The 24,996-nt window shown below is 41.1% G+C and overlaps 1 protein-coding gene across 2 annotated transcripts in view; it reads right to left on the bottom strand.

The window, feature by feature from the left end:
- RBBP5 (RB binding protein 5, histone lysine methyltransferase complex subunit) overlaps positions 1-24,996 on the bottom strand; it is a 34,855-nt gene that overhangs the window by 7,812 nt on the left and 2,047 nt on the right. For both annotated transcript variants that reach the window (XM_045787539.2, XM_045787540.2), the window contains exons 2-12: positions 15,048-15,073; positions 13,967-14,139; positions 7,015-7,155; positions 6,023-6,185; positions 4,472-4,581; positions 3,299-3,418; positions 3,057-3,210; positions 2,889-2,960; positions 2,144-2,261; positions 797-866; positions 180-409 (exon numbers count right to left, since the gene is read on the bottom strand). In XM_045787539.2, coding sequence (XP_045643495.1) covers positions 180-409; positions 797-866; positions 2,144-2,261; positions 2,889-2,960; positions 3,057-3,210; positions 3,299-3,418; positions 4,472-4,581; positions 6,023-6,185; positions 7,015-7,155; positions 13,967-14,139; positions 15,048-15,073 — 1,377 coding nt within the window. The remainder of the gene's footprint in view (positions 1-179; positions 410-796; positions 867-2,143; positions 2,262-2,888; positions 2,961-3,056; positions 3,211-3,298; positions 3,419-4,471; positions 4,582-6,022; positions 6,186-7,014; positions 7,156-13,966; positions 14,140-15,047; positions 15,074-24,996) is intronic.

Raw genomic sequence — 24,996 nt, 5'->3', positions numbered from 1 at the left:
GAGAAGTGAAAGCAGATGAAATCATTACAAAGTTGTAAGGAGTTATTAAAAAGAAAAAAAAAAAGACTGCTGGGAAATTTCCGTCGAGGTAAAATCACTCAAATGGGAGATTACCAGACTGTTGCCGGAGAGAAAGAAGTGATGTCTACCGGGCAACAGGCAGAAGACGCAGCCCTTACCATCGTTAGGTACTCCTTGAAGTTCAATATTGGTTGTTTTGGGTTTCTTCTTCGGTGGCTGGGACCCATCTGCTGAAGACTGCCTCTTCTTCTCTGAACTAGCCCCTTCGTCCATCAGGGAGGTTTGGACCGCATCCGGTGGGGGGCCGTAAGGATTTTCTTCCGGATCTTCTACCTCAGGGGCAATGGGTAAATATAATAGAGCCTTTGAATCTTCCAGCTCTTCATCACTATTTGGAACAGGATCAGGCAAGGGATTGGAAAAAAGAGGAGACAGTTGCTTAAACCATGAACCCTTCCTCTAGGGCAGAATCACCTATATTAACCATAAGCAACAGGTATGGATCTAGAACTTTAAGAAAGCCAAGATGAGTAAAAGGAAAGCAGACAAACTGAATAACAAAATCAGTAGTAAAACTAAATGGTATAAATGAATTATCTCAGTTTTTCTTCAGATCTTCTATTGGGGAAAAGGGAAGGGATTTCTTCACAGCAACGGAGTTATCACTTTGAACTAACGAACGGAGGACAGCCGGGGGAGGCGAGCAGAACACCAGCGCCTGAGACGGAGGGAGGGGGAGGAGGACCCCGCGGACTCGCCTGCAGAGGCGGCTCACCTGCTACAGAAGGCGGCGATCGGGTCCACGCTGGTGACATCCACTTCCTCATCCTCGGCAGCGTCAGCCCCTGGAGGAGAGACACAGCACAGGTGTGAGAAGAAGGAAAAACCGGCTTTCTACTTGCAGCCTGGTGATTTCCATCACCTAAAATTCAGGAGAAACAACGGAGGAAAACCAAACAGTTCGTTTTATTCAATCATTCCACAAGGAGGTGCTGAGTCTCCACCCTACGCTGGGGATACAGCGATGACCAAGAAAGCCGCACACAGTTCCTCGGTAAAAATCTCACCCCCTAACCGGGGAGGACGGGTATCAACAGATCATTTCAATTCAATACAGTAAGTGTGATGTGCTACGCAGATGAGGAGGAGGAACAACTTATGTGAGTCTGGAAAGGCTTCACACAACATAATCCAGCAACATCAATACAGTCCAGAACATACCGCCTTCCTGGTGATCTTCCTAAAACACGGGGCATGTACGTGATCTAACGTCATAGAAGTGGGGCCCAGCACTGCCAAGCTGGAAGAACCAACCTCAATCCCAACTCCCTGATTCCTGGCGCCATCGAGTGGTCCAGCAGGCAACGACCTGTGGCGTTAATTACCTAGTGAGTAATGAACTTATAACCGGAAATACTAAGCATTCATACACACGAACCCCTATGAGACAGAAAGCCCTGTGTTAGACAACCGTGGGGATTAAAAACTCAGATCTTTATCCTAAAGGAGCTTCCTATCTAGTTCAGAAAACGAGATAAAAATAACAATGAGGGGCACCTCGCTGGGTCAGTCAGTAGCGTAGGTGACTCTTGATCTCAGGGGTTGTGAGTTCAAGCCGCACGCTGGGCACAGAGTTTACTTTATATTAAAAAGCAAACAGACAATGATCACTACCACAACCCTAATCGAAAACAGCATGGAAATGCTTACCTTGGCCTAGGCGCACACTGGGCGCCTTACACGAATTCTCTCATTTACTCCCCAGAACCCTAAAAGGCAGGTCCTATTATTACTACTTTACAGATGAGGAAACTCAGGTTTAAAGAGCAACAAGCATTTTGCCCCAGGCAGTCGGACTCCATAGCCTGTGCTGTTTACCTTCATCTTCCTGCCATGGGGGTGACAATACCTGATACAGACTAAGCCCCCAGCTCCTGCAGGTGATCAGGTGTCACGTGATCATCTGCAATTCATCAGGAAACACAGTGCAATGGTAAGAGAGCTGTCGAACCCTAGTAAAAATGCTTACAGAAGCCCTCAGCTGGCACACTCACACAGAGACTCTCCGAACACTATCAAAACTGTGTAAGCATAAAGAGAGACTGTAGTCGAGAAATATTACCTGTCTGCTCAGGTTCACTCTTATCTTCATCTTCAATATCAAACTCCGATTCCCTCTCCTCATATTCTACATTTTCATCCAACTCCTTGAAGTCTGGGGCAAATGCACTCCAATTTTCCTATGCCGCAAACAAAATACACTACTTGACCGTATGAGAAAGCAATGGTCTGTACGCTCGACATTAACTGACAGAAACGAAAGATCAGCACACATACGAGACTCAGAACTGAGATCAAATCTGGCAGTTAACAAAAATTAGGTACCTACAGGTTTTACTGTCTTCAGGTATTTAGATCTTAAACGTTCCAAGTTATTAACTATAGTTCTTTCAGGAGAACTGCCATCTTTCATCTTTTTAAGATGTAATTATCAGGTAAAACTACATTTTCTTAGGAGTACATGGATTATGAACATGATTAAAAGTAGTCAAAACAAAACCAAGGTATAAAACAGAAACTAACTGAGCTGAAAATAAGAAAAGCAAAAGAAAACTCTCTTTCAGGTTAACAGAAAAATGTAACAGAAAGTACACCAGACTTTCTCCCTGAAGACAGAGCTAGTAAATCAGCTTTGGACCAAGACCTTCCCATCAAAAGACAGCAAAACTGAGTCGATTTAATGAGGTTACAAGAATCACATGCAAAAGAAATTGAACAGGTCATTTTTAGCTTACTACCTGTAAGGTTTTCTGATATAAAGAAAAGATATCTAGCTTCAAAGCAATTAAACTAGAAAAAATACTTACTACTTGATTTTGTGCCCAAATAGATACCACTCCACTTGAAATGGATGCTATGATGGGTCGAACAGGGTGCCACTAAATTTAAGGAAGGAAAGAAAAATCGGCTCTAAGAACGGATCCGAGATTCTCTGTTTTGTATCAGTAACAAGAGCAACCTCTCATTCTACTCACAGCTACATCCAAGAGGAGTTCTCCTCTCGTCCCGTGGAGAATCTTCACCAGGTTGCCAATGCTCTTCTCCCAGATGTACAAGGCATGCTGCCGGGCTGAACCAGCCACTATGTATTCCCCATCCCCAGAGAAACAACATTTCTTCCATGGGGTCCTGAAGGACAAAGAAAGTACCCAAGGAGAACCAGTGGCTGAGCTCAGGTCATGAACTGCCCCATATTCTTCTAGGTGGTGATACACACCTATTTACCAAGTCCTGTAACTTCTGCATGGGTTCAGGCTCTCCATCTCTTCCACAAGTTAAGATTTCTCTGCCATCATAAACGCGGATTATCCGATCTGCTGTGTTAATTAAAAAGCAACTAGAGAAAGGATAAAAATATCAACACAAGAGGTCAGAAATCTGTTTCTGTTATCATTTTCTATTACTACCTATTACTTAGAACCTACCATTTAACAACGACTCCACTAAGAAGAGACTCAGTGACAGGCCAGAACACTTACGTATTTACTTGTCACCTTCCAAAGCGAAATAGAATTTGAAGTGAAGATATGCTGTATACTTTCTGTGTATCCCTGAACCCTATATGTACAAACTGATCTTCAGTACTTTTTAACTGTTTAGTATTTAATTAAAATCCAAGACCTCTAAACTGAAACCAGTTTGCCGAATTCACAAACTTACAGTAAGACGTATAATGAATGCTTCATTTCTCTGGCCCACCTTATACATAACATAATCTTCCTAATGAGTTAATAAACTATGTCATTTTAAAATGTTCAACTTTTTAATGCAATGACATTGGAAATCTGTCTAAAATGTAAGTTATCTCACTACCTTCCTACAGGCTTCACCAGGCTTTCCTGAGTTCATAAGAACTTTGAACATGAATGTCCTCTAAGTACACATGTGTGCTTCCACACAAGACAGGAGGACTGTCACCTTTCTTTCTAACACCGACACCTAATTCTTCTCACTTCTGTTGACATACCTACTTCTACTTGGGTAATCAGCCTTATCAGAAAAACATCTGAAAATAAGAGGGTAAACAGTTTTATGCAAATAGTGTCCATTCAAGTGCTCTGTGAACTCTGTGACAGCACTCGGGATGATAAAAAACAGCTGATCTTTACCCAGAGCGTACCACATGGCAGGCATTCTAGTTCTAAACATACACCACCCAGACAGCTTTTCTGCGAAGGGACTGCCTGGTCCATGTCCAGAGAAGGAGGAGGTGGCTGCTGGTTCAGTGCAATAAATTTCGGGAATGTAAGAACCAGATACTGACAGCTGCTAGTTTTTTAAGTAAACTTTCTTCTGGATTTAACTACAACATCCACAAGACCTGTGAATCTCAATGTTTTTTTGCCTTCTACTCACTTTTAAAACTGTCCCTAAAAAGACAAGGTCTCACCTTCCCTTCCGGGCAAACTCTATGGACTTAATAGCTGTGGTATTGCTTGTTCCGGTGGTTACTCTGAAGGAAGCAACCAGATCCTGAGAATCTGTTTTTAGGACCAAAATCTAAAGTTCAAGGGAAAAAAAAAACAAAAAAAAAAACCATTAAGTATTCTGGTAATTTCAAGTAATTTGACCTGGCCTCCATCCCTAAAGCTGGCCAGAGACTGGGTAAAACTAAAACACCTCATGAACTCAACCTGATTAACTGATACCGCCTTTTAATTCTTCAAATGAAGGACCATGTGTTCGTCTATTCTTAAAATACAATGTGTAGTGCTCCTCGCAATAGTCGAAAGGCGGAAGCACCCCAAGGATCCATCAACAGATGGGATCAACACAAGGGGGGAATGTATTACAGTGGACAGTATTCAGCCAGGAACAGGGGGGAAATTCGGGCACATGCTGTGCATGAAGGAACCTTCAGGACATCAGGCTGAGTGACAGAAGCCAGTCACGAAAAGACAAATACCGTATGAGTCCACTTACATGGGGACCCCAGGGCAGCCAAATTCCTAGATACAGAAAGGAGAGTGATGGTTGCCAGGAGCTAGGGAGGGAACAAGGAATAGGAGGTTCCTGCTGAGTAAGTACAGAGTTTTAGTTTTATAAGATGAAAAAAGTTCCGGAGATCCATGGTGGTGATGGGTACACAACAATGTGAACGTAGTTAATGCCACTAAGCTGTACACTCTAAGAATGGTTAATCAAGATGGTAAATTTTATGTTGTATTTTATGTTATGTGGATTTTACCATCTCCAAAACTGGCCACTTTCTAAGGTAGCCATGAAATTATACCAGCCTATACACCCCAATCACCAAAAAAAAAAAAAAAAAAAAAAAAAAATCAAGTTGCCTACAAACTCTAAGATTAAAAGGGACCTTAAAGGGACTCCTGGGTGGTTCAGTCAGTTAAGCATCAGACTCTTGATTTCAGCTCAGTTTGTGATCTCAGGGTCGTGAGATCGAGCCCCACATGAGCCCCCACGCTCAGTGGAGAGTCTGCTTCTCCCCCTCCCAACTCCCTCTGCCCCTCCCCTCTTGCACATGCATGCGCATGCTCTCTAAAATAAATAAATGAATCTTTAAAAAAACAAATACATAAATAAAACAGGGACCTTAAAGCCCAGCTGACTTCTTAATCCACAAAACTATAGGTTAAGCTGGCCTGAATTATACAATATTTACAGAACTAGGTATTTAGACATTTTCATCAGATGTATCCCATTTTACACTATGACTTTTAAATTTTATAAATGAGTAACAGCTCTTCATTATTAGCAAAAGGCCCTTCCACCCTTTTTAGGCTGAGTAGTCTCTGATCACTCTAAATCAAAAGAACAGAAATTCTGAAGACATGAGAGAAAAATAGGCCACGTTTGCCACCGGCAGGAAACATGCTTAGTCCAGGGATGAAAGATATTTCAAAGGAAGCAGAACAAGTAAACATGAAATAAGCCAATGCACAGCATGACTGATGCTTATTTCACTAGCTTCGAGGCTTACCTTGCCTTTTGCATTTCCCGTATAGATATATTCCCCTCGCCTATCAAAAGATGCAACCACGTTCAAATCGGAGTCATCGTCTACCGGCAGAACAACATGCTTGGAATCTGAAAGGGTCAACATGACAGGAGCAGATTTCATGGGACACACGAGAACCTTGTTCCTGTTTAAAAATATGAACAGTACATTGGCTGTTGCTTTGGTATCAGAAGGCTGATTCTCCTGCCCCTCTCCCTGATCCCTGTCGCTACCTCCATCAACTCTCCCAGCTCAAGCAAATTTAAAATAGTGAAAAAGCCTCAAGTCTAAATGTCTAATAATAGGGAAACGACTGAATATAGCTATGGGATCCTAGTTCGACAAAACACAAGGTAGTGATTAAAAATAAATAGGAAGAAGTAGCAAACTAGCAGAAGAAATATGTATGCAATAAAGTAAAAAGGCAAAATACTAACTATGTAAAAATACATGATTTACGTACATCTCATGTGCATATAATGTGCTTTGCGAGCTATGAAGCACTAGATAACAAGCATTATACTCAAAGGGAACTTGACTAATAAAGAATCAAGAGAAACGAAGAGTTATGTCTGGGTAATGGAATGGTGGGCAACTCTTTCTTAAACGTAGTTTCATATTTTTTTAAATGTAGTTTTAATATTTGAACTATTTCCCTCTAAACAAATTCAAATAACTGGGGGGAGGGGGTTGTGAAAAGCTCCAGGTCAAGGACCAATTCTTCTTCTTCTTCCTACCTCTCCCTACTTCCAAAGTCTGAATACTGCCCAGTTTCTAATTATAGGATACAATAACACTCTCCCTAAAACCTATTCTGTAGAGTCAACCTAGACAGAAACATTATTTTATGCAGAAGATTTGAAGACGTATGCTTTTGCCTCCTAAAACCTTAAACTGCAATTGTCATGGGCCTGGAACTAGTCCACAGAGAATGAGACCCTGCCCCAGGAAAGAACAGCGCAGATTAAACATACTGATCTCGTGGATGATACTGGACTTTTAGGATGGGTGAAGGGAACCGAAACCTCTGGTCGCAGTCGCCTGAAAGAACATCCCACTGTGACACTATGTTATCAGTGGAAGCACTCACGAGCTTATGACCATCTCGACTCCAGCTGGGAGAAAAAAAAAAGGGGGGTAATTTAGCACATATTCTAAGTTAAAAGGTACACTGTACCACTCTTATGGATAAAAATGCATGAGTCACACATCCTGGCCTAGCTGCAGGAGTCAACAGTATTTATATATATACATATATATATACATATATATATACATACATATATACATACATATATACATACATATATATATACATATATATATACATACATATATACATACATATATATATAGATATATATATATGTATGTATATATATATATGCTCAAATCCACAAACTTTCTCAACTAAACAATGAACAAGAATGTTTTCATGACATTTTCGTATGTGGTAACAAAAGCTCATAATAGTTCAAGATAATACTACAACTGCCTCCAGGAACTAAAACACTCAAACATTCAGAGGAGTCTACAATCTGCTAGCCTTTAAATGTTGATGTAACAAGTGTCTGGGGTGGGGGGAGGTAAGGGAGTATCTGAGCTTTCTGAGGTTGTCCCAGAAATAGCACCATCACAGTGTAAACAAAGCAGTAAAAATAAGTATCTGTTATTTAAAATAACTAAGAAAGGAATGAGTCCCTCCTGCTCAGTATAGCTAAACACCCTGGACATTACACATAAAACAAACAAAAAGATTCTGGGGGCACCTGGGTGGCTCAATTAAGTGTCTGCCTTTGGCTCAGGTCATGATCCCGGGTCCTGGGATGGAGCCCCACGTCGGGCTCCCTGCTCAGTGGGGAGTGAGCTTCTCCCTCTCCCCCTGCTACTGCTCCTGCTTGTGCTCTCCCAATCTCTCTCAAATAAATAAATAAAATCCTTAAAAAAAAAAAAAAAAGACTGAAGGACAGAGCAAACACTGATTGGCTAGAGACTACAGGACACGAGGAATGGTAACAGAAAGTTCTTGGATTTTCTTTTTTGCCTTATATACCTCAGACCAAGCAATAGAGAAGCCAACAGCCCAGTAAAACCAACAGCTCACACAAATAATCCCTCAAGAAGAGCTTGCTTTCATTAGCCAAAGGACCAGAAAGGACAGAGCAGAGAGACAGAAACTTTTAGGCAATAACAACTCTACTCCAGCAATCACCATGGAAAAAACCGCAGCCCCAACTCCACGCCAGTCAACAAAATCTAAACCTAATCCAGACCTCCACTCTTGCCTGGCTATAGCAAGGCACCCTTCCCCACTAACTGCGCTGGTGTCAGAGAAAGCTCAGCAGGCAGCCAGATTTCCATACCCACCAGCCTGTAATGAGGACTCCCACCACAGTGTCAGTGGAGACCACATGGAAAACAGCAACAAGGTACTCCTATCCTTCTCAGCCAGCACGGTATCAGCCAAGGAGGCCAGTGGGGAGCCTGAACTTCCAATCCCACCTAGAATAATGAAGCCAAGTGAGAAACTTGGACTTCTAACCCATCTGGCAATTTACAAGATGGTACCCTCTTGTCTCTGCTGGTATGGTGTCAAAGGAGGCCAGTTAAAACACAAGATTTAAATAATCCCTACAGTCTTACAACACAAGACCCAAAACGCCCAAGTTTCAATTGAAAATGACTATCAATCCAAGAACAAAAAAAATCTCAACTTGGATGAGAAAAGACAATCAACAGATACTAACACTGAGATAACATAGACGTTAGAATTATTTGACAACGATTTTATTTTCTTTGTAAGATTTTATTTATTTATTTGAGAGAGAGAGAGCACAGAGGGAGAGTGAGAGAGAGCAGCAGACTCCCTGCTGAGCAGAGAGCCTGACGGAGGGCTCGATCCCAGGACCCCAGGATCATGACCTGAGCTGAAGGCAGATGCCCAATCACCCGAGCCACCGAGGCGCCCCTATCCAACAAGGTTTAATGCAGTCATCATAAGTATGTTTCAACAAGCAATTACAAACATGCTTGAAATAAATGAAAAAACCAAAACCAAAACCAAAATCTCAGCAAAGAAATAAAAGATGTAGAGAAGACCTGAATTTTAGATGTGAAACACAACTAAGATAAGAAACCCAACAGATGGGTTCAGGAGCCAATGCAGAAAAAAAGAGGAAAGAATCAGTGGACTGGAAGACAGAACAGTAATTATGCCATCTGAATAAGAGAAAAAACAGACTAAGAAAAAATGAACAGAACCTCAGGGACTTGTGGGACTATAATAAAAGATCTATGATCCACATCATCAGAGTCCCAGAAGAGAAGAAAGAATGGGGCTTCAAAGTATTGAAGGAATAATGGCTGAAATTTTCCCAAATTAGGCAAAAGATATAAAACCTACAGATTCAAGAAGCTGAGCAAACGTCAAACAGGGTGAGCTCAAAGAAATCCACTCCAAGATACAGAGACAAACCTCTGAAACCTAAAGACAAAGAGAAAAAAAAATCCTTAGAGCAGCAAGAGAGGAAGGACATCTTATATCTATGGAAACAATTCATGTGACAGCAGATTTCTCACCAGAAACCATGGAAGGAAGTGGCACTCTTCAAGTGCTGAGATAAAAAGAGCTGCCAACCCAAATTTTATTATCAGCAAAAATGACCATCAGGAACAAAAAGGTAAACCAAGGCATTTGGCCAGAAGATCTACCCTAAAAGGATGATTCAAGGAAGTTGTCCAAATGGAAAGGAAATGATAAAAGAAGGGATCTTAGAACATGAGGGAAAAAGAAATATGAAAAGAATAAAAATATAAGTAAGAAAGCTCAATTTTTTCCCCTTTAGTTTTGACATTTAAAGCAAAAATTGTAACACTGTCTTATGTGGGTCTCAATGTACACAGAGGAAATAATTAAGACAATTACATACAAAGGAGGGTAAATGGAGGTACAGTTTCTACACTTCACTTGAACTGGTAACATGTCAACAGCAGTAGACTGTAATAAGCTAGGGGTACACAATGTAATACCTAGTCACCACTAAGAAGTTATACAAACACTCCCAACAAACACTACACAGTAGTTCCCCCTTATCCACGGGGGATACGAAGACCCCCCCCATGGACGCCTAAAGCCACCAACAGTATATCAAATGCCATGTAGACTGTGTTTTCCTGTACGTAACCTACCTATGAGAAAGCTCCATTTATAAGTTAGGCACATAAGAGATTAACAACGACTGATAATAAAACAGAACAATTAACAATATACTGTAAAAAAAGCGATGTGAATGTGGTCTCTCTCTCGAGTTCTTACTGTACTCACTCTTCTTGTGATGGTGTGAGATGATGAAGGGCCTATGTGAGGACATGAAGCACAGGGAAGGACACAGGCATCGTGATGCAGCATTAGGCCACTACTGCCCTTCTGACAACATGTCAGAATCATCTGCCTCCTAATTGTGGTTGACCATAGGTAACTGAAACCACAAAAAGGGAAACCACAGATAAGGGGGACTACTGCAGATAAAATGGAATTCTAAAAAATGTTCAAGAAACCCACAAGGCGGCATGGGGGGAAAATGAAAATCAGATGAGACAAAAATAAATAAATTTTAAAAAATAAAAAAGAAAGAAAAACAGAAGGAACAAAGAAACCCAAAACCAGTATTTACCCAAATCTTACAATGAAGAGGAGTTGCTACTGAGGAACCTGGCTGGCAGTATACCTCCATGGTTAAGAACATAGGCTCAAGAGTCAGACTTATGCTGAGCCTGGACATTACCACCTTTTAGCTGTGTGATCTTGGGCAAGTTATATAACCTTCTGAGCTTCAATTTCCTCGCCCATAACACGGGAGCAATAACATTACCCAGCAGAAGACTGTTGACAGAATTAGCATCAGTATATACAAAATTCCTCGTCCAGTGCCTGGCACATAACGAGTGCTCAAAAAACATTAACAATGATTTGTACTAGAGACAAGATGAACGTATTCCCAGACTTCGGACTTGAGGGGCAGAGAAAGGCAGGAGTAAAATAAAGAAGTGAACATAAAGGGATAAAGTTCAAGTCTGCATACCAAAGGACTCTCTCCTACCAGCCCTAGAACACTTGCAGTCATGCTTACCCCTCAGAAAGGCAAGTAGACGATCCTTCTAGAGAATGTGAAGCCAAAAAAAAGAGGCCTAAAGATGTCGTTCTGTTAGGATTCACAACAAAAAAGTCAGTGACCCACCCCATTTCAGGGAACGACAGGAGGGAAGAGGGTGAGCTAAAACTTGCATACACTCTAACAGTGTGTCCATGGATAATTTCTGAAATTAACAAACCAAGTAACGTACACATGTTATTTAGAAATATGAAGATAAATATCAGAAGAAACAGACAAAAAAAATGAAAGCACACAGGGAACCAGACCATACTGGGAGTGGGGAGAAACAAGGGACAGCTTTTGTTGTTGTTCTCGTAAGCCTTAAAGCACAATGCCCTTTTGTACTTAACATCCTTTTCTCTTTTTCCCATAGCAAGCCTGTATTTCTGTTAAAATAGAAGGGGCTCTAATTTTGAAAATGAAACTATAAACAAGTGAAAACTAAGAGAGGATCTTCCCCTGCAAAACGTGATAATAATATATCCAACAATTCCAAACTCCATAAGCAGGCACCAAATTAGAAGCTCGGGGGAAAAAACAAACACAAAAACCAGATGCTGGGAGTATAGCAGTAAAACGGCAGACAGGCTCATAAATCACAGCACTTACCACCTCGCAGGGAAGGTCTCATAAGGCAAATATTTGCAATAAAATAATAGGATACAACAGCCATCATCTCAAACTTACCATTTCCCCCTCAATTTTGTATTAGTATCTTCATCCAAGCCAGAAGTCCGAAGATCACTTTAACTTCTGCTCTTCGCTTAGACTCCTCATGTGACTAATGACCAGGACTCTTATTTCTGCCCTCTCCCCTATCCCTACCGCTCAGCCCCAGGCCTGCTGCCGCTGTGCTCATCATCTCTAGCCGAGATCTCTGCACTTCCCTTATCTTCACTCTCTGTCTCCCTCAATCTCTTTAACACAGACTGTCCTAGAGATTTTTTTTGTAGAGATGTTTTTAAAAATAAAAAGCTCATCATATCACTTTCTTTCCCACAATGTCTTAATGGCTTCACAGTTACCTGTAAGATGAAGTTCAAATTCCTACTAGGATACACAGCATTCTCCATGAGGATCCAGTTCACTGGCTCTTGCCATATCACATCTCCCACACCACAATCCAGCTATCTTCAGCTACCTGCAGTTCCCCATCTCCTCGTGCTCGTTTGATGTACCTTTGCCTGGGCACCATCCTTTGCTTGGAATACGACCGGCAAACACCTGTATCTTACAAGTCTGAGTTTAGAAATTATCTCTCCTTGGAAGCTTTTCCTGACCACTGTTCTCCTCCAGTACCTGGATCATCATCTCCTTCGCACCTTTGCCTCCACTAAATCTCAAACACAGTTCTTGTCTAGGAAACATAAAGCTTCAGTACCTGCACCTGCTACGTAACTCACGCTCAACGCTGCTCAATGAATGAATATATAAGTAAAAAAGTTTATGCACAAGGACATTTACTGAACATGCAGAGAGAAACTAGCTGAAAACTGTTAAGTAAATTATGATTTAGCCATGAGAAGATAAATAGCCATAAGAAAAGTTTTTAGAGGCTATGCAAGTAGGAAATTATCTGGTGTTAGGGAGGAAAAAAGTAAAATACAAAATAGAATATAGCACAATTACAATTCTGCTCTTTAAAAACTATATATAGAAATATATTAAAATCTTTACAGCAGTAATACTTGGGTGGTGGGCCTATGGGAGATACTAGTACTTCTTTTTGCTTTGGCTGTATTTTCCTAATGCTCTCAATGATAATATATTATTTTACAATGAAAACAAATGCATTATTTTTAACAGGTGGGAGTGGCTGGCACTCTCATTTTGCATATTAAAGACAAGTTTTGGCCAAAGCTAGTTCATTAGCAGCCAAACCTAGACAGGGATTCAGGCCTTCTCCCAATCCAGTGCTTTACAATATAGCTGCCATTTCCACTTAAACAAAAGGAAATAGGTTACAGCTTCATAAATCTAGATGTGATTATGGGGCACCTTGGTGGCTCAGTCAGTTGGACGTCTTACTCTTGATTTTGGCTCAGGTCCTGATCTTGGGGTCATGGGACTCAGGCTCAGTGTGGAGTCTGCTTGTCCCTCTCCCTCCCCCTCTGTTCCTCCCCCAGCTCACTAGCAGGCAATCCCTCTCTAAAAAAAAAATTAAATCTTTAAAAAAAAAAAAATCTAGACGTGATTTGGTAGCTTTTTTGGCCCCAAGTTCATTTAGAAGAGCTGCCCTAAAATAAAACTTTCCGAAGCAGACACAGTAGTCCCAAAGGGTAAGAAAAAATCAATGGGAATTTACATTACACTAGATTCTAGCTCAATCTATTTGATAGAAAGCCTTAACTATAATTCAGTGAAGGAACAGACAAGCCTGTGATCACTAAAACTGCTGGAATTCAAGAACCTGGGCAAAGCTAAAGTAGAGGACTTCCAAGCTCCCCTCCTAATCAAGATTTTCCATTCTAAATAAAAGGTCAATATCACAAATACTACTACAGCTGTAATCTGTAAATATAGCTTTCAGTACTGAAATATCCCCAGACAGAGTCTGATGTAGATCCACAAGCACACTCGCTTTCTCCCCCCAGAGCTGCTCCAAAGACAGCACGGATTCAAGGTCTACAGATGCTGTGAGAAACTGTGCTAATGACCCAACACTTAAAACTCTAAGTATTAAAATATCTAGTACAATGAGATCGGTAATTACACAGTCACCACTCATCCCGATTCAACTCATACTGAACATATTAATGTTAAAATTCCTTACCATAAAGAACAAACTGGATGGATGTGTGCACTAATTATTTTAGCAATGCCTCTTGTCAAGAAATCCCAGATGACAATTCGGCCATCATTACAGCCAACTGCAAGCAGCGTGCCCCACCTGTTAAAGGTGCAAGTCAGGGCCATGCTGATACAATCCAAAGTTCCATCGGCTTCCTAAAAATTAAAATGAATACAAGAATATAGACAATGACACCGAGGTACCCAAATTATTTCTTAAAGATTCTCTATCACCTATGACATGACACTTCTCTTTAATTTAAATTATGACGTACACCAAAAGAAACTCTTATGTGTGTTCTTATACCTATTAAACTAGCCAAAACAAGGAAATATTTATAAACAGATGTGATAAATCCCATACATTACCAGTATAACTTTGTACCCACTGTGCAGGGCAATTAGGCAAAATATAACAAGATTCATTGAAAAGAAAGAGTAAGCCAACTGACGCAGTAATCATAGTTCTTGGAACTTATTCCAAGAAAAATTATTTAAAACAAAACCCCTAGAACAACCTGTATGTGCAACATTAGGAAAGTCAAATACACTATTTTATATTCATATCAAGCCATTTAAAATAACCATAATGGCTACAATGAAACACATTTCTATTACAAAATATTTTTACATTTAAAAAAGTAAAGCACACTTAGAGCATACATATTATTACCGCAAATACTGAAACTAGAAAAGCACACAGAAAAAAAATCTACGTACAGGTGATGGTACTGTTTGTGAAAAATCCTTCAAAGTACTTTTTTAAAATTTACTGGGAAATGAATTACATGAGATTAAAACGTTATGGTAACATTTCCCACCAATACTGCCTATTTTCTCTCTCCTCAAAATTAAACATTGAGTTCCTTACTATAGCAAAAAAGGTATCATCACGCTTAAAGCTTCTGTTGTCAAAGAAAAGGATGGGGAGGGGTGAGATCAAATAACACTTTCCACTCAAACGCAAAAGCTAGCAAGTTACCATACTCCTAAATTCACAATAGGACTACAATAGGACTACACTCTTAAGAAAAAAAAGAAAAAAAAAAAGACTATACTCTTACCTCTGGATAATTCTGCCCAAAGGACTCTGCAACAAAGCAAAGAAAGAGTTCATAGAGCATTGGCGACATAGCAGGAATCCTCTAGCTCACAATGGTGGACACAGTGGTTTGCAAAGTGTGGACTGGGGACCAGCCCCTGGCTCAGGGACTCCACAGGGTCACACCTATTCGCATTATCATACCACAATGGCATCTGCCTCTCTACTGTCCTATCTCCTAAGTTACAGACGAGTTCTCCTGAAGCCACAGCAGCAGTGACATTGTAACAGCGTGCACGCAAAAGTAGATGCAAGAATTCTGTCAACTTCTACTCAGGCAAGCATTAAGGACAATTTGCAAAACTGTAAAACAATGGTCTTCTGTGTTTTTAGAAAATGGTTCTTTTTCAGGGGGCGCCTGGGTGGCTCAGTCATTAAGCATCTGCCTGTGGCTCGGGTCATGATCCCGGGGTCCTGTGATGGAGCCCCACATAAGGTTCCTGCTCAGCGGGAAGCCTGTTTCTCCCTCTCCCACTCCCCCTGCCTGTGTCCCCCCCCCTCAAATAAATAAAATCTTAAAAAAAAAAAAGAAAGAAAATAGTTATTTTTCATAAAAATGTTATTTATGTAAACAGGTAATGGGGTTATGCTAGTTATTTTGAACTATAAACTTTTTAAAAAATCCAATCTGTCAAACTATCTTACGTCAGATGAACTCTCTAAAACTTTCATTAAGAGCAGCCAACCAGCAGTGGCCATTTATCTTCCTAAAAAGGACATTTATATTGTCGCATAATCTGGCAGTTGATTAAAGATGCAATTCTCCATATCAATTTCTTAAGCAAACGACATCTGGGGGCCAACACCCCTGAATGCTTTTCCTGTATGAAATGGAGTGTTCACACCTGAGTCACAAACACCTTGAGCTACAGATGATGGCACGAAGATACCTCCTGCTTCTCAGAAGTGTCACGTCAGCAGCAACACTGTCTTTCTCAGGATGTACTTACAATGTTACCTGGGTATTTTACTACAGTGGTTTTTAAACTATACTGAGAACTACAGATCCATCCAAGTTGCTTTACACATAAGGCATCCAAATCAGATTTCATTTAAAAAAAGAAGTCTACCGCTTAAAAAAAAGTTTGAAAACCAGTTTTATTACATTCTGTCCTTTATAAAAATTAATTGAGAACTAGAGAGTGGGGGCACCTTGCTGACTCAGTCAGAAGAGCATGGAATTCCTGACCTTGGGGTCGTGAGTTTGAGCCCCAAGTTGGGTGTAGGCATTACTTACTTTAAAAAAAAAAAGAAGAAGAAGAAAGAAAAGAAAAACTAGAGTGAAAACACTAAAACTAATAAAAAAAAAAAAACACAGGCTCTACAATAAAGAGCACTAAAAGAAAGATGAAACTAAAGGTAAATGTCCCCAAAAGGTAATTATCTTGATGTATCTAATGTGAACCAGACTGAAGGTGGCTGACTGCATTCAATGATGAAAGAATGAACTGAAATGCTGAAACCAGACCGGGAGGTTTTATTTATTTATTTTTAAAGATTTTATTTATTCACTTCAGACCGAGAGCGAGATCCAGAGAGAATGGGGGGGGGGGCAGAGGGAGAAGCAGGCCCCCCACTCAGCAGGGAGCCCTGGGATCACATCCCGGACAGAAGGCAGATGCCCAACTGACTGAGCCACCCAGGTGCCCCAATCGAGAGGTTTTTGAAAGAGATTTTCTCAAGTTACTGAATACGTGTAATACAGAAATGTATAATCAAATGAACATTTCCTCCCTGCAACCCACTCACCCAGGTAAAAGCTTCCATGTTTCTATATGCTTATTTGTATAAGCAAATATAAAAGCATAGATTTGTATAAGCATTCATATTTACAGTTGTGTTTTTTAAATAAAGCATTACACATATAATGTGACTTGTTTCAGTAGCAATTTAGCTTATATATCTTTCCAAATCAGTAAGACAGACCTATATTCACATGGCTGAGGAACAAACAACAACAAAAAAGCATTTATCCAAAAATAAAAACAAATGAAAAACCACAACCTGAAAATATAAAGTACTGGTGAAGGAGCAGAGTGTGACTTGCTGTGTTGAGATAAGGGAAAGCCACAAAGGAGATTCTGAGCGAGTCCAGAATCCAGGGACCATTTCAACGTATGATCACTTCTCAATACAGACTATACCCCTTGTATTTCTTTCTTTTTTTTTTTTTTTTAAAGATTTTATTTATTTATTTGACAGAGACAGCCAGCGAGAGAGGGAACAAAAGCAGGGGGAGTGGGAGAGGAAGAAGCAGGCTCCTAGCCCAGGAGCCTGATATGGGGCTCGATCCCAGAACGCCGGGATCACACCCTGAGCCGAAGGCAGACGCTTAACGACTGCGCCACCCAGGCGCCCCTATACCCCTTGTATTTCTGGTTTATGTTTTTAGGGTGCGTTTTTCTTTTTTGCGGATCATCCTAGTTAACAGAATCACAATAAGGTGTTTAAGGAGCACAAAGAAAAAGTGACAGGACTAGGCTCATCTGGGGCCTGAGCCAGACTGCCGTCAAGCAGGATTATAGGAACGCAAGGCACTTTCCTCAGAGAAGGCTCAAAACCACTTTTATATTCTCCATCTTGCCACCATCTACCATTTTATGTGACAATTAGATTTCTTAGGTTTTAAAGACCATGCGGGGGGGGGGGGGGCGGGGAAGACGCCCAAACATGTGGATGCCAAAGAGAAATAAAACCCTCTTCAGAGATTTAACTTCATAATACACTTGATACAAAAACATGAATGGCTTCTATAGCAAAACACACACTTCCAAAACTAATTACAGAAGAAAAATCCCTGACTGGATCAATGAGTAAAAACACACTGAAAGGTTGTTAAAGATGTAACATTAAAGGGGGGGGAGCAAACCCACAAGGATTTTGCGAACAGTTTCTCCTAATCTCAAGCAGCAGATAATTACTATATTATTCAAGCTATTCTGAGCAGAAAAAAATATTTTTTATAAAGCCAACATAACTGACAGCAAACCGTCAGACAATAAAAAAAGGAAAACAGAATTTTCTCAACATAAATGGTACACAGTATTTCACCTTTACACTCTGCAGACTTGCAAAGTAACTAACAGCATATACAATTATAACCAAATTCTAAACACAAAGCATCTGGAATTTGTTATTGTACCACGTAAGAAGACATTACGATACAGCAGGAAAAACAAGGAACAGGGTTATCTGGCAAGGGCGCGCCAAACACCTGCAGGCACAATGCGCTCTAATGTATAGCCTTAGTCAAGAACGTCTACAGCCACACGATCCTATCAGTAGATGCTGAAAACACACTTGTGAAACACCATCATCACTTCTAATAAAAGGAACAGAGGACTACAACAAATGATAAAATCTATCAAAAACACAATTATCGGGGCGCCTGGGTGGCACAGCGGTTGAGCGTCTGCCTTCGGCTCAGGGCGTGATCCCCGCGTTATGGGATCGAGCCCCACATCAGGCTCCTCTGCTATGAGCCTGCTTCTTCCTCTCCCACTCCCCCTGCTTGTGTTCCCTCTCTCGCTGGCTGTCTCTATCTCTGTCAAATAAATAAATAAAATCTTAAAAAAAAAAAAAAAAAAAAAAAAAACACAATTATCATTCCAAAAGGTGAAATATTAAAACCATTTCAGTTAATATCTGCAACTAGGGAAGGAAATATCATTATTAGTTAAAACCATCTTCGTGGTTCAAGCCAATGGAGTAAGAAAATGAAATAAATGGTTTAACCATTGAATATAAGGAGATAAAACTATTTCTCTTTTGCTATCATCGAATACCCAGAAAACACAAGAGACTCGAATAAGAAAGCTTTAAATCAATCAGAAAATAGGGAAGGGGCTCCTGGCTAGCTCTGTCAGAAGAGCCAGCGACTCGTGATCTCAGGGTCATGAGTTCCAGGCCCATGTTGGGTACAGAGATTACTTAAAAATAAATTTTTTAAAAAAATTAGAAAATAAGGGGGCGCCTGGGTGGCATGGGGCGCCTGGGTAGCACAGAGGTTAAGCATCTGCCTTCGGCTCAGGGCGTGATCCCGGCGTTATGGGATCGAGCCCCACATCAGGCTCTTCCGCTATGAGCCTGCTTCTTCCTCTCCCACTCCCCCTGCTTGTGTTCCCTCTCTCGCTGGCTGTCTCTCTCTGTCAAATAAATAAATAAAATCTTTAAAAAAAAATTAGAAAATAGGGTAAGGTGGCTTATACAAGGAAAATATCAAACATTAACAGCTTTTCTTTACATTAGCAATTAGTATCCAAAAAGGGAAATGTAAGGAAAAATTCCATTCACAGTGGCTACAAACATATAAAATATTTAAGGAACAGGTAATAAGGAAGGTGGAGGAAAAAGTTATTAATTCCCCCTCATATTACATATAAATTTCAGGCAAATTAATGTTTTTAAAGAACAAAAGTCTTAGAAGAATATCTAGGAGACTACATGTATAATCTAGGGTAGGGAAAACCTTAACCAAGTGAGGAACACCAAAAAAAAAAAAAGAGAGAGACATAGGTTTGATTAAATAAAAGTTGAACATCTTGCACGGCAAAAGTTCCCATTAACAGTCAAGATTTAGAAACACATCTTCAAGGCAGATGACTGATAGGAGCTGATACCTGTATTACAAAGCAAGTTTATATATCAGTAAGAAAAAACCCAAAAGACAAATTTTTAACACGAATAGACAAGTCACAGAAGAACAAAATCAGACGGCCTCTAAACAGAGGAAAACGTAATCAAACTCAGTTGTAGCTGGAGAAATAAAAATGAGATGCCACTTTCATCCTTAAACAGGAAAATTTAAGGGTGCCTGAGGGGCTCAGTCGGTTAAGCATCTGCCTTCAGCTCAGGTCATGATCCAGGGGCCTGGGACTGAGCCCCGCATCAGGCTCCCTGTTCAGCAGAGGGTCTGCTTCTCCCTTTTTCTCTCCCTCTGCTTCTGCTCGTGCTCTCTCTCTCAAATAAATAAATAAAATCTTAAAAAAAAAAACAAACAGGAAAATTTAGGGAGAGAACACCTGGGGGTGGAGGGGAGGACAAAGGGACATTTTTACTCATTACCTGTAAAAATGGGAACTGTTATAGCCTTTTGGAAAAGGGATCTGACAGCATCCATTAAAAGCAAAACATATATAGTCCTTACCTCAGCAATGCTACAATTGGGAATCTAATCTCCATAGATGTAAACGCAACAATGAGACAGAAGTACAAGTATTTCAAGTATTGTTCTTGGTGGCCAAAAAACAAAGAAAACCTACCCAACCAGGAACAAGATAAATGTCCATTAATAGTGGAATGGATGAATAAATTACTTTGTATTCAAATATAAAAATACTAATAAAGGGGCGCCTGGGTGGCAAAGCGGTTAAGCGTCTGCCTTCGGCTCAGGGCGTGATCCCAGCGTTCTGGGATCGAGCCCCACATTGGGCTCCTCCGCTGGGAGCCTGCTTCTTCCTCTCCCACTCCCCCTGCTTGTGTTCCCTCTCTCGTTGGCTGTCTCTATCTCTGTCGAATAAATAAATAAAATCTTTAAAAAAATACTAATAAATTATGTTAATTCTCTTAGAGAAATTTGCACTGGTGTTACTAAGTAGAAAAAAATACAAAACACAAAGTACGTATTATATAATCTCATTTTTTATTATCATGTGTGCACGCGCACGCACTCAAACACACACAAGTATATATAAGCATAGAGAAAAATATGGGAGGAAACACACGGGATTATCAACAAAAAGGAGGTGGCAAGGGGAAAAAAGACCACTTTTTTTTTTAAAAGCATGCCAATTTTACCATTAAAATTCTATACTGTGTGTGTATCTACATGAATGCATTAAAATCCATCAGGTCTATTATCTCCTCATGTGTAGGAACAGCATCCTATAGTGTTACGTAAAGAAAGCAAGATTCACATAATGTGTATAAAAAGGTTCTATTTCGGTAAAAAAGCGAGAACAAAACTCTAATAAATTTGTTTAATTGTGTGAGCAAGGAATAAGCTATAAAAGGATAAACTTTAGACAGTTACCATTTGGGGAAGGGGAGAGAGGCAGTCTTTTTCTGTATGCGTGTTTGAGCTGTTTGCACTGTTGAGAAGAGTATGTGCTCTACTTGTTCATCGGAAAAGCAAGAAATTAAGGAAACCACAACGAGCTTTCCAGACTTAAGCTCACACTAGCTCATCATTTCTCCGAAGTGCTCAGACCTGCGTTTGTCATTCGCAGCTACACTTACTGAATGCTTATGTGTCCGACTCTGTCCCAAGGTCTTTTGCGGATTTCCATTCGGCGCTCTCCCTTCACTATGAAGTGACTACTGCTGTCACTGGCTAGACCCCAAGACCTGACCTTTACCGCCCACCTGCTGGTACTCGCCAACCTCTGTCCCGCATTCTTCCTCAAGCTCTTCTTTCCCACTGACCTCTTCACGCAGGCAAACGGAAACTGAAACCATGCCTCCAGCAGCAGGGTTCAGACCCCCCAGACCAGTCTGAGCATAACCCTTGACTGTGCTCGGGCAGATGGACCATGGAGTGACCTCCAACTACCTCTACCTCATTATAATACTAAAATCTCTGCCCAGGGAGGAGCACAAGCTTCATTTACATAACAATGTATGTGTAGCTTTCCTTAAGGGCCCTGCATAGCCTTAAGCTCACCTGCTCACCTCTCTGTGCAAGAACAGGGCTTCCCCCCCTAAATGGAAGGCACCCATTCACGCTGGCTCAGAGTCATGGCTTTGGAAGCTATTCCCCGTGATTTCCTTACGTGCTTCAAATAAAGTTTACTTGGCGCACCAACTCCATCTGGTGTATCTGTGACTCCCCAAGGAGCGAACTATGACATTCCATTTCACAGACGAACAAAGTCAGGCTTTAAAGTTAAGTCACTTCTCAAGTTCACACAGTTAAAAACTGGCAAAATTGGAACCTGACCCAGAAACCATACTCTGAACTACAACTACACTAAAATGGCTCTAGAATCTTGCCCTAATTTGACCTCAGGTTATTAGTCTATCATCTGTAAAACACAACACACCCACCCTTTATTAAAAGTCAAAATGTGTCCATCTGCTTTCCTTCAGTACATCTTCCTTACTCTCCCCAAATCTCAAAGATCACCACCAGTCACGCCCTCACGGCCAAGAGATGTGAGCTAAGTGACCTACCTAAAATCTCCACCTAGGGAGAATTTTTCTTGGCAACAACCAGTGTTCACTTTATTTGTTCCAAAAAACCATACTTTTTCCCAGAGAAGACAAAAGAAAAATTAGAAGTTAAGCTTCCCACTTCCCCTCTGCCAATAAAGCCCCCCGGGGGCACACAAAAGGTCTTTGCTAGGTGCCGAATAATTTTGGCATTACACCATCCAGCCCAACTAACCAGGAATTTTTTTACACTTCACTCTCCACATCATGTTACAAACCCTTTCTAGTTACCTCATTTTTGCCGTCTTGGCCTTCAACCACATTAGTTTCCTGACGCTCTTCTTTAAAAGCCTGTCCCCCTCAGACCTTCACCTCCGGCTATGGAGCCACCTTTCTGGAACACGAGTTCACACTGCTTCCAGTGCAGTCACACCAGCTTCTTCAAGCGCCTCCTCCTTTTTGTCCCGTGAAGATCCTTTCTCAAAACTGCCCTTTAGCTTTCCAAGCCTTTCCAGCCTTCTTCCTCCTGGTCTTCTGACATGGAGTAAGGTCTACTCTCCACACTGCTCAACATCCATCTCCTTAAAGCCCGGATTATCATGAGCTCTAGAAGTGCACGGCCCTTTTCTCCCAATGGCCCTAGATTTTCCATTTAACCAATTCCTCCCTGTTGTAACGCTTAGACGCAGAGTAGCAGCTTCCATTCTATTTCTTCAATCTAACAAGTGAGGGAGGACACAGTCGGTGGCATTTCTTTTAGAGAAATGCAACTCATATGTGTGGATCCCACCCCACCCTCATCCGATGCCTTCACCACCATAATTACAAGTCCTTGGCTCCAGTCTCGCCTCCCTCACAGAGCTGCCACAACCAACTTCCCAAGACCCAAATCTCACCTGTCACTTAACTGCTTAAAAATCTTCCTCACCCAACAGTATACTAAACGTCTAAGTATAATTTTAAAAAGTGATTTCATTCTGGCCCAACCAGTATTTTCCACTGCATGTTTGGCTAACTTCCCATGAGCACCTAGTGTAGAACCTCGCAGAACCCACCCTACGCACCAGCTGGAGATCACTGACCACTTCTTGAACATTCACACACACTCGTGCCTCAGAATATCTGCCCCAACTATTCTCGGCACTGCTAATTACCTTCTCTAACTTGTCCATCTGCAAAAGCCCTACTCTACCTGTGCTGTCTGGGTCAAATAATGCTTCCTCTGTAAAATCATTCCCAAATTCTTCTGCCAACCTCAACAATGCAGAATGAATTGCTTTCAGCTGAACTCCCATAATGCATTCACTTATTATGGTTCCATATTAGACACGATTATTTATGTTTCACTCCCCCTAGTTCTAAGTATTTATTCAGGGCAAAGGCTGTATCTTATTTCAATGTTTTTCAAACGGTAGGACCCAACCCATCATAAGTGGATCAATCAATTTAGTGAACCCCAACAAGTTTTTTAATAGATTAGAACAGGGCATCAGAGGACACTGAGCATACAGGGACTGAGTATAATTTTGAGAAACTTAGTTATATGTATTTGTACATATGATGAGTTGTGATAGAAAATAGATTTCTTGGGCACCTTGGATGGCTCAATCAGTTGAACACCCAAATGATCTCAGGGTTGTGAGATCGAGCCCCGGCATCGGGCTCAGCACTGGGCATGGAGCCTGCTTAAGATTCTCTCTCTTGGGGCGCCTGGGTGGCACAGCGGTTAAGCGCCTGCCTTCGGCTCAGGGCGTGATCCCAGGGTCCTGGGATCGAGCCCCACATCAGGCTCCTCTGCTATGAGCCTGCTTCTTCCACTCCCACTCCCCCTGCTTGTGTTCCCTCCCTCGCTGGCTGTCTCTATCTCTGTCGAATAAATAAATAAAATCTTTAAAAAAAAAAAAAAAAGATTCTCTCTCCTGCCCTCTGCCTCTCCCTCCCCTCCCCTCTCTCAAGAAAAAGAAATTCTTACTGTGAGCTATAGTAAAAATAGTTCTGAAAAGCTCTTATTTAACTTTGTATCTCCAGCGCGAACCGTTGGATACACAGCAAGGGCTCAGAAGTATATGCAGAAGTAAAATTAGTATCTTGAGTGTCCACATTAAGAACACATTATCATTCCTTTCCTTTATATGCCAGACAGTCTTCCACCATCACATGACTTCTGTTCCTTCAGGCTTTTTATCTGCAATCATTAACTTTCTCCTTTAAAACTCACTTATTTCCATAGAAATGTAGATTTCTGGACCCAGCCTTCCTTTATATTGTCTAACCTTCTTAGCGCACCTGAGTGGCTCAGTCAGTTAAGTGTCCGACTCTTGATTTCAGTAATAATAAATTAAGAGTTATATAGTACTTATTGTGAGCTAGGCAAATTTTTATTTTATTATTATTTTTTAACAATCATTTTTTTTAAAGATTTTATTTATTCATTTGACAGAGATAGAGACAGCCAGCGAGAGAGGGAACACAAGCAGGGGGAGTGGGAGAGGAAGAAGCAGGCTTCCAGCCAAGGAGCCTAATGTGGGGCTCAATCCCAGAACGCCGGGATCACGCCCTGAGCTGAAGGCAGATGCTTAACGACTGAGCCACCGAGGCGCCCCAGAGCTAGGCAAATTTTTGAGCGCTTCCATGTATTTATCCATGTAGAGGTGGAAGAGGATAGACACTGGTGTGCTCTCAGAAGCCAGCTGTAGAGCACTTGAGGCTGATAGCTGAGAAAGCCCTGCTCTGTATAGTCCTTAGGCAACTTGGCACCCCTA

Source organism: Ursus americanus, chromosome 2 (genome assembly GCF_024610735.1).
Source record: "Ursus americanus isolate L20-20 chromosome 2, mUrsAme1.1.p, whole genome shotgun sequence".
Lineage (NCBI taxonomy): Eukaryota > Metazoa > Chordata > Mammalia > Carnivora > Ursidae > Ursus > Ursus americanus.
The sequence above is the reverse complement of the archived record's forward strand: the minus strand, read 5'-3'. Positions and strand labels throughout refer to the sequence as shown.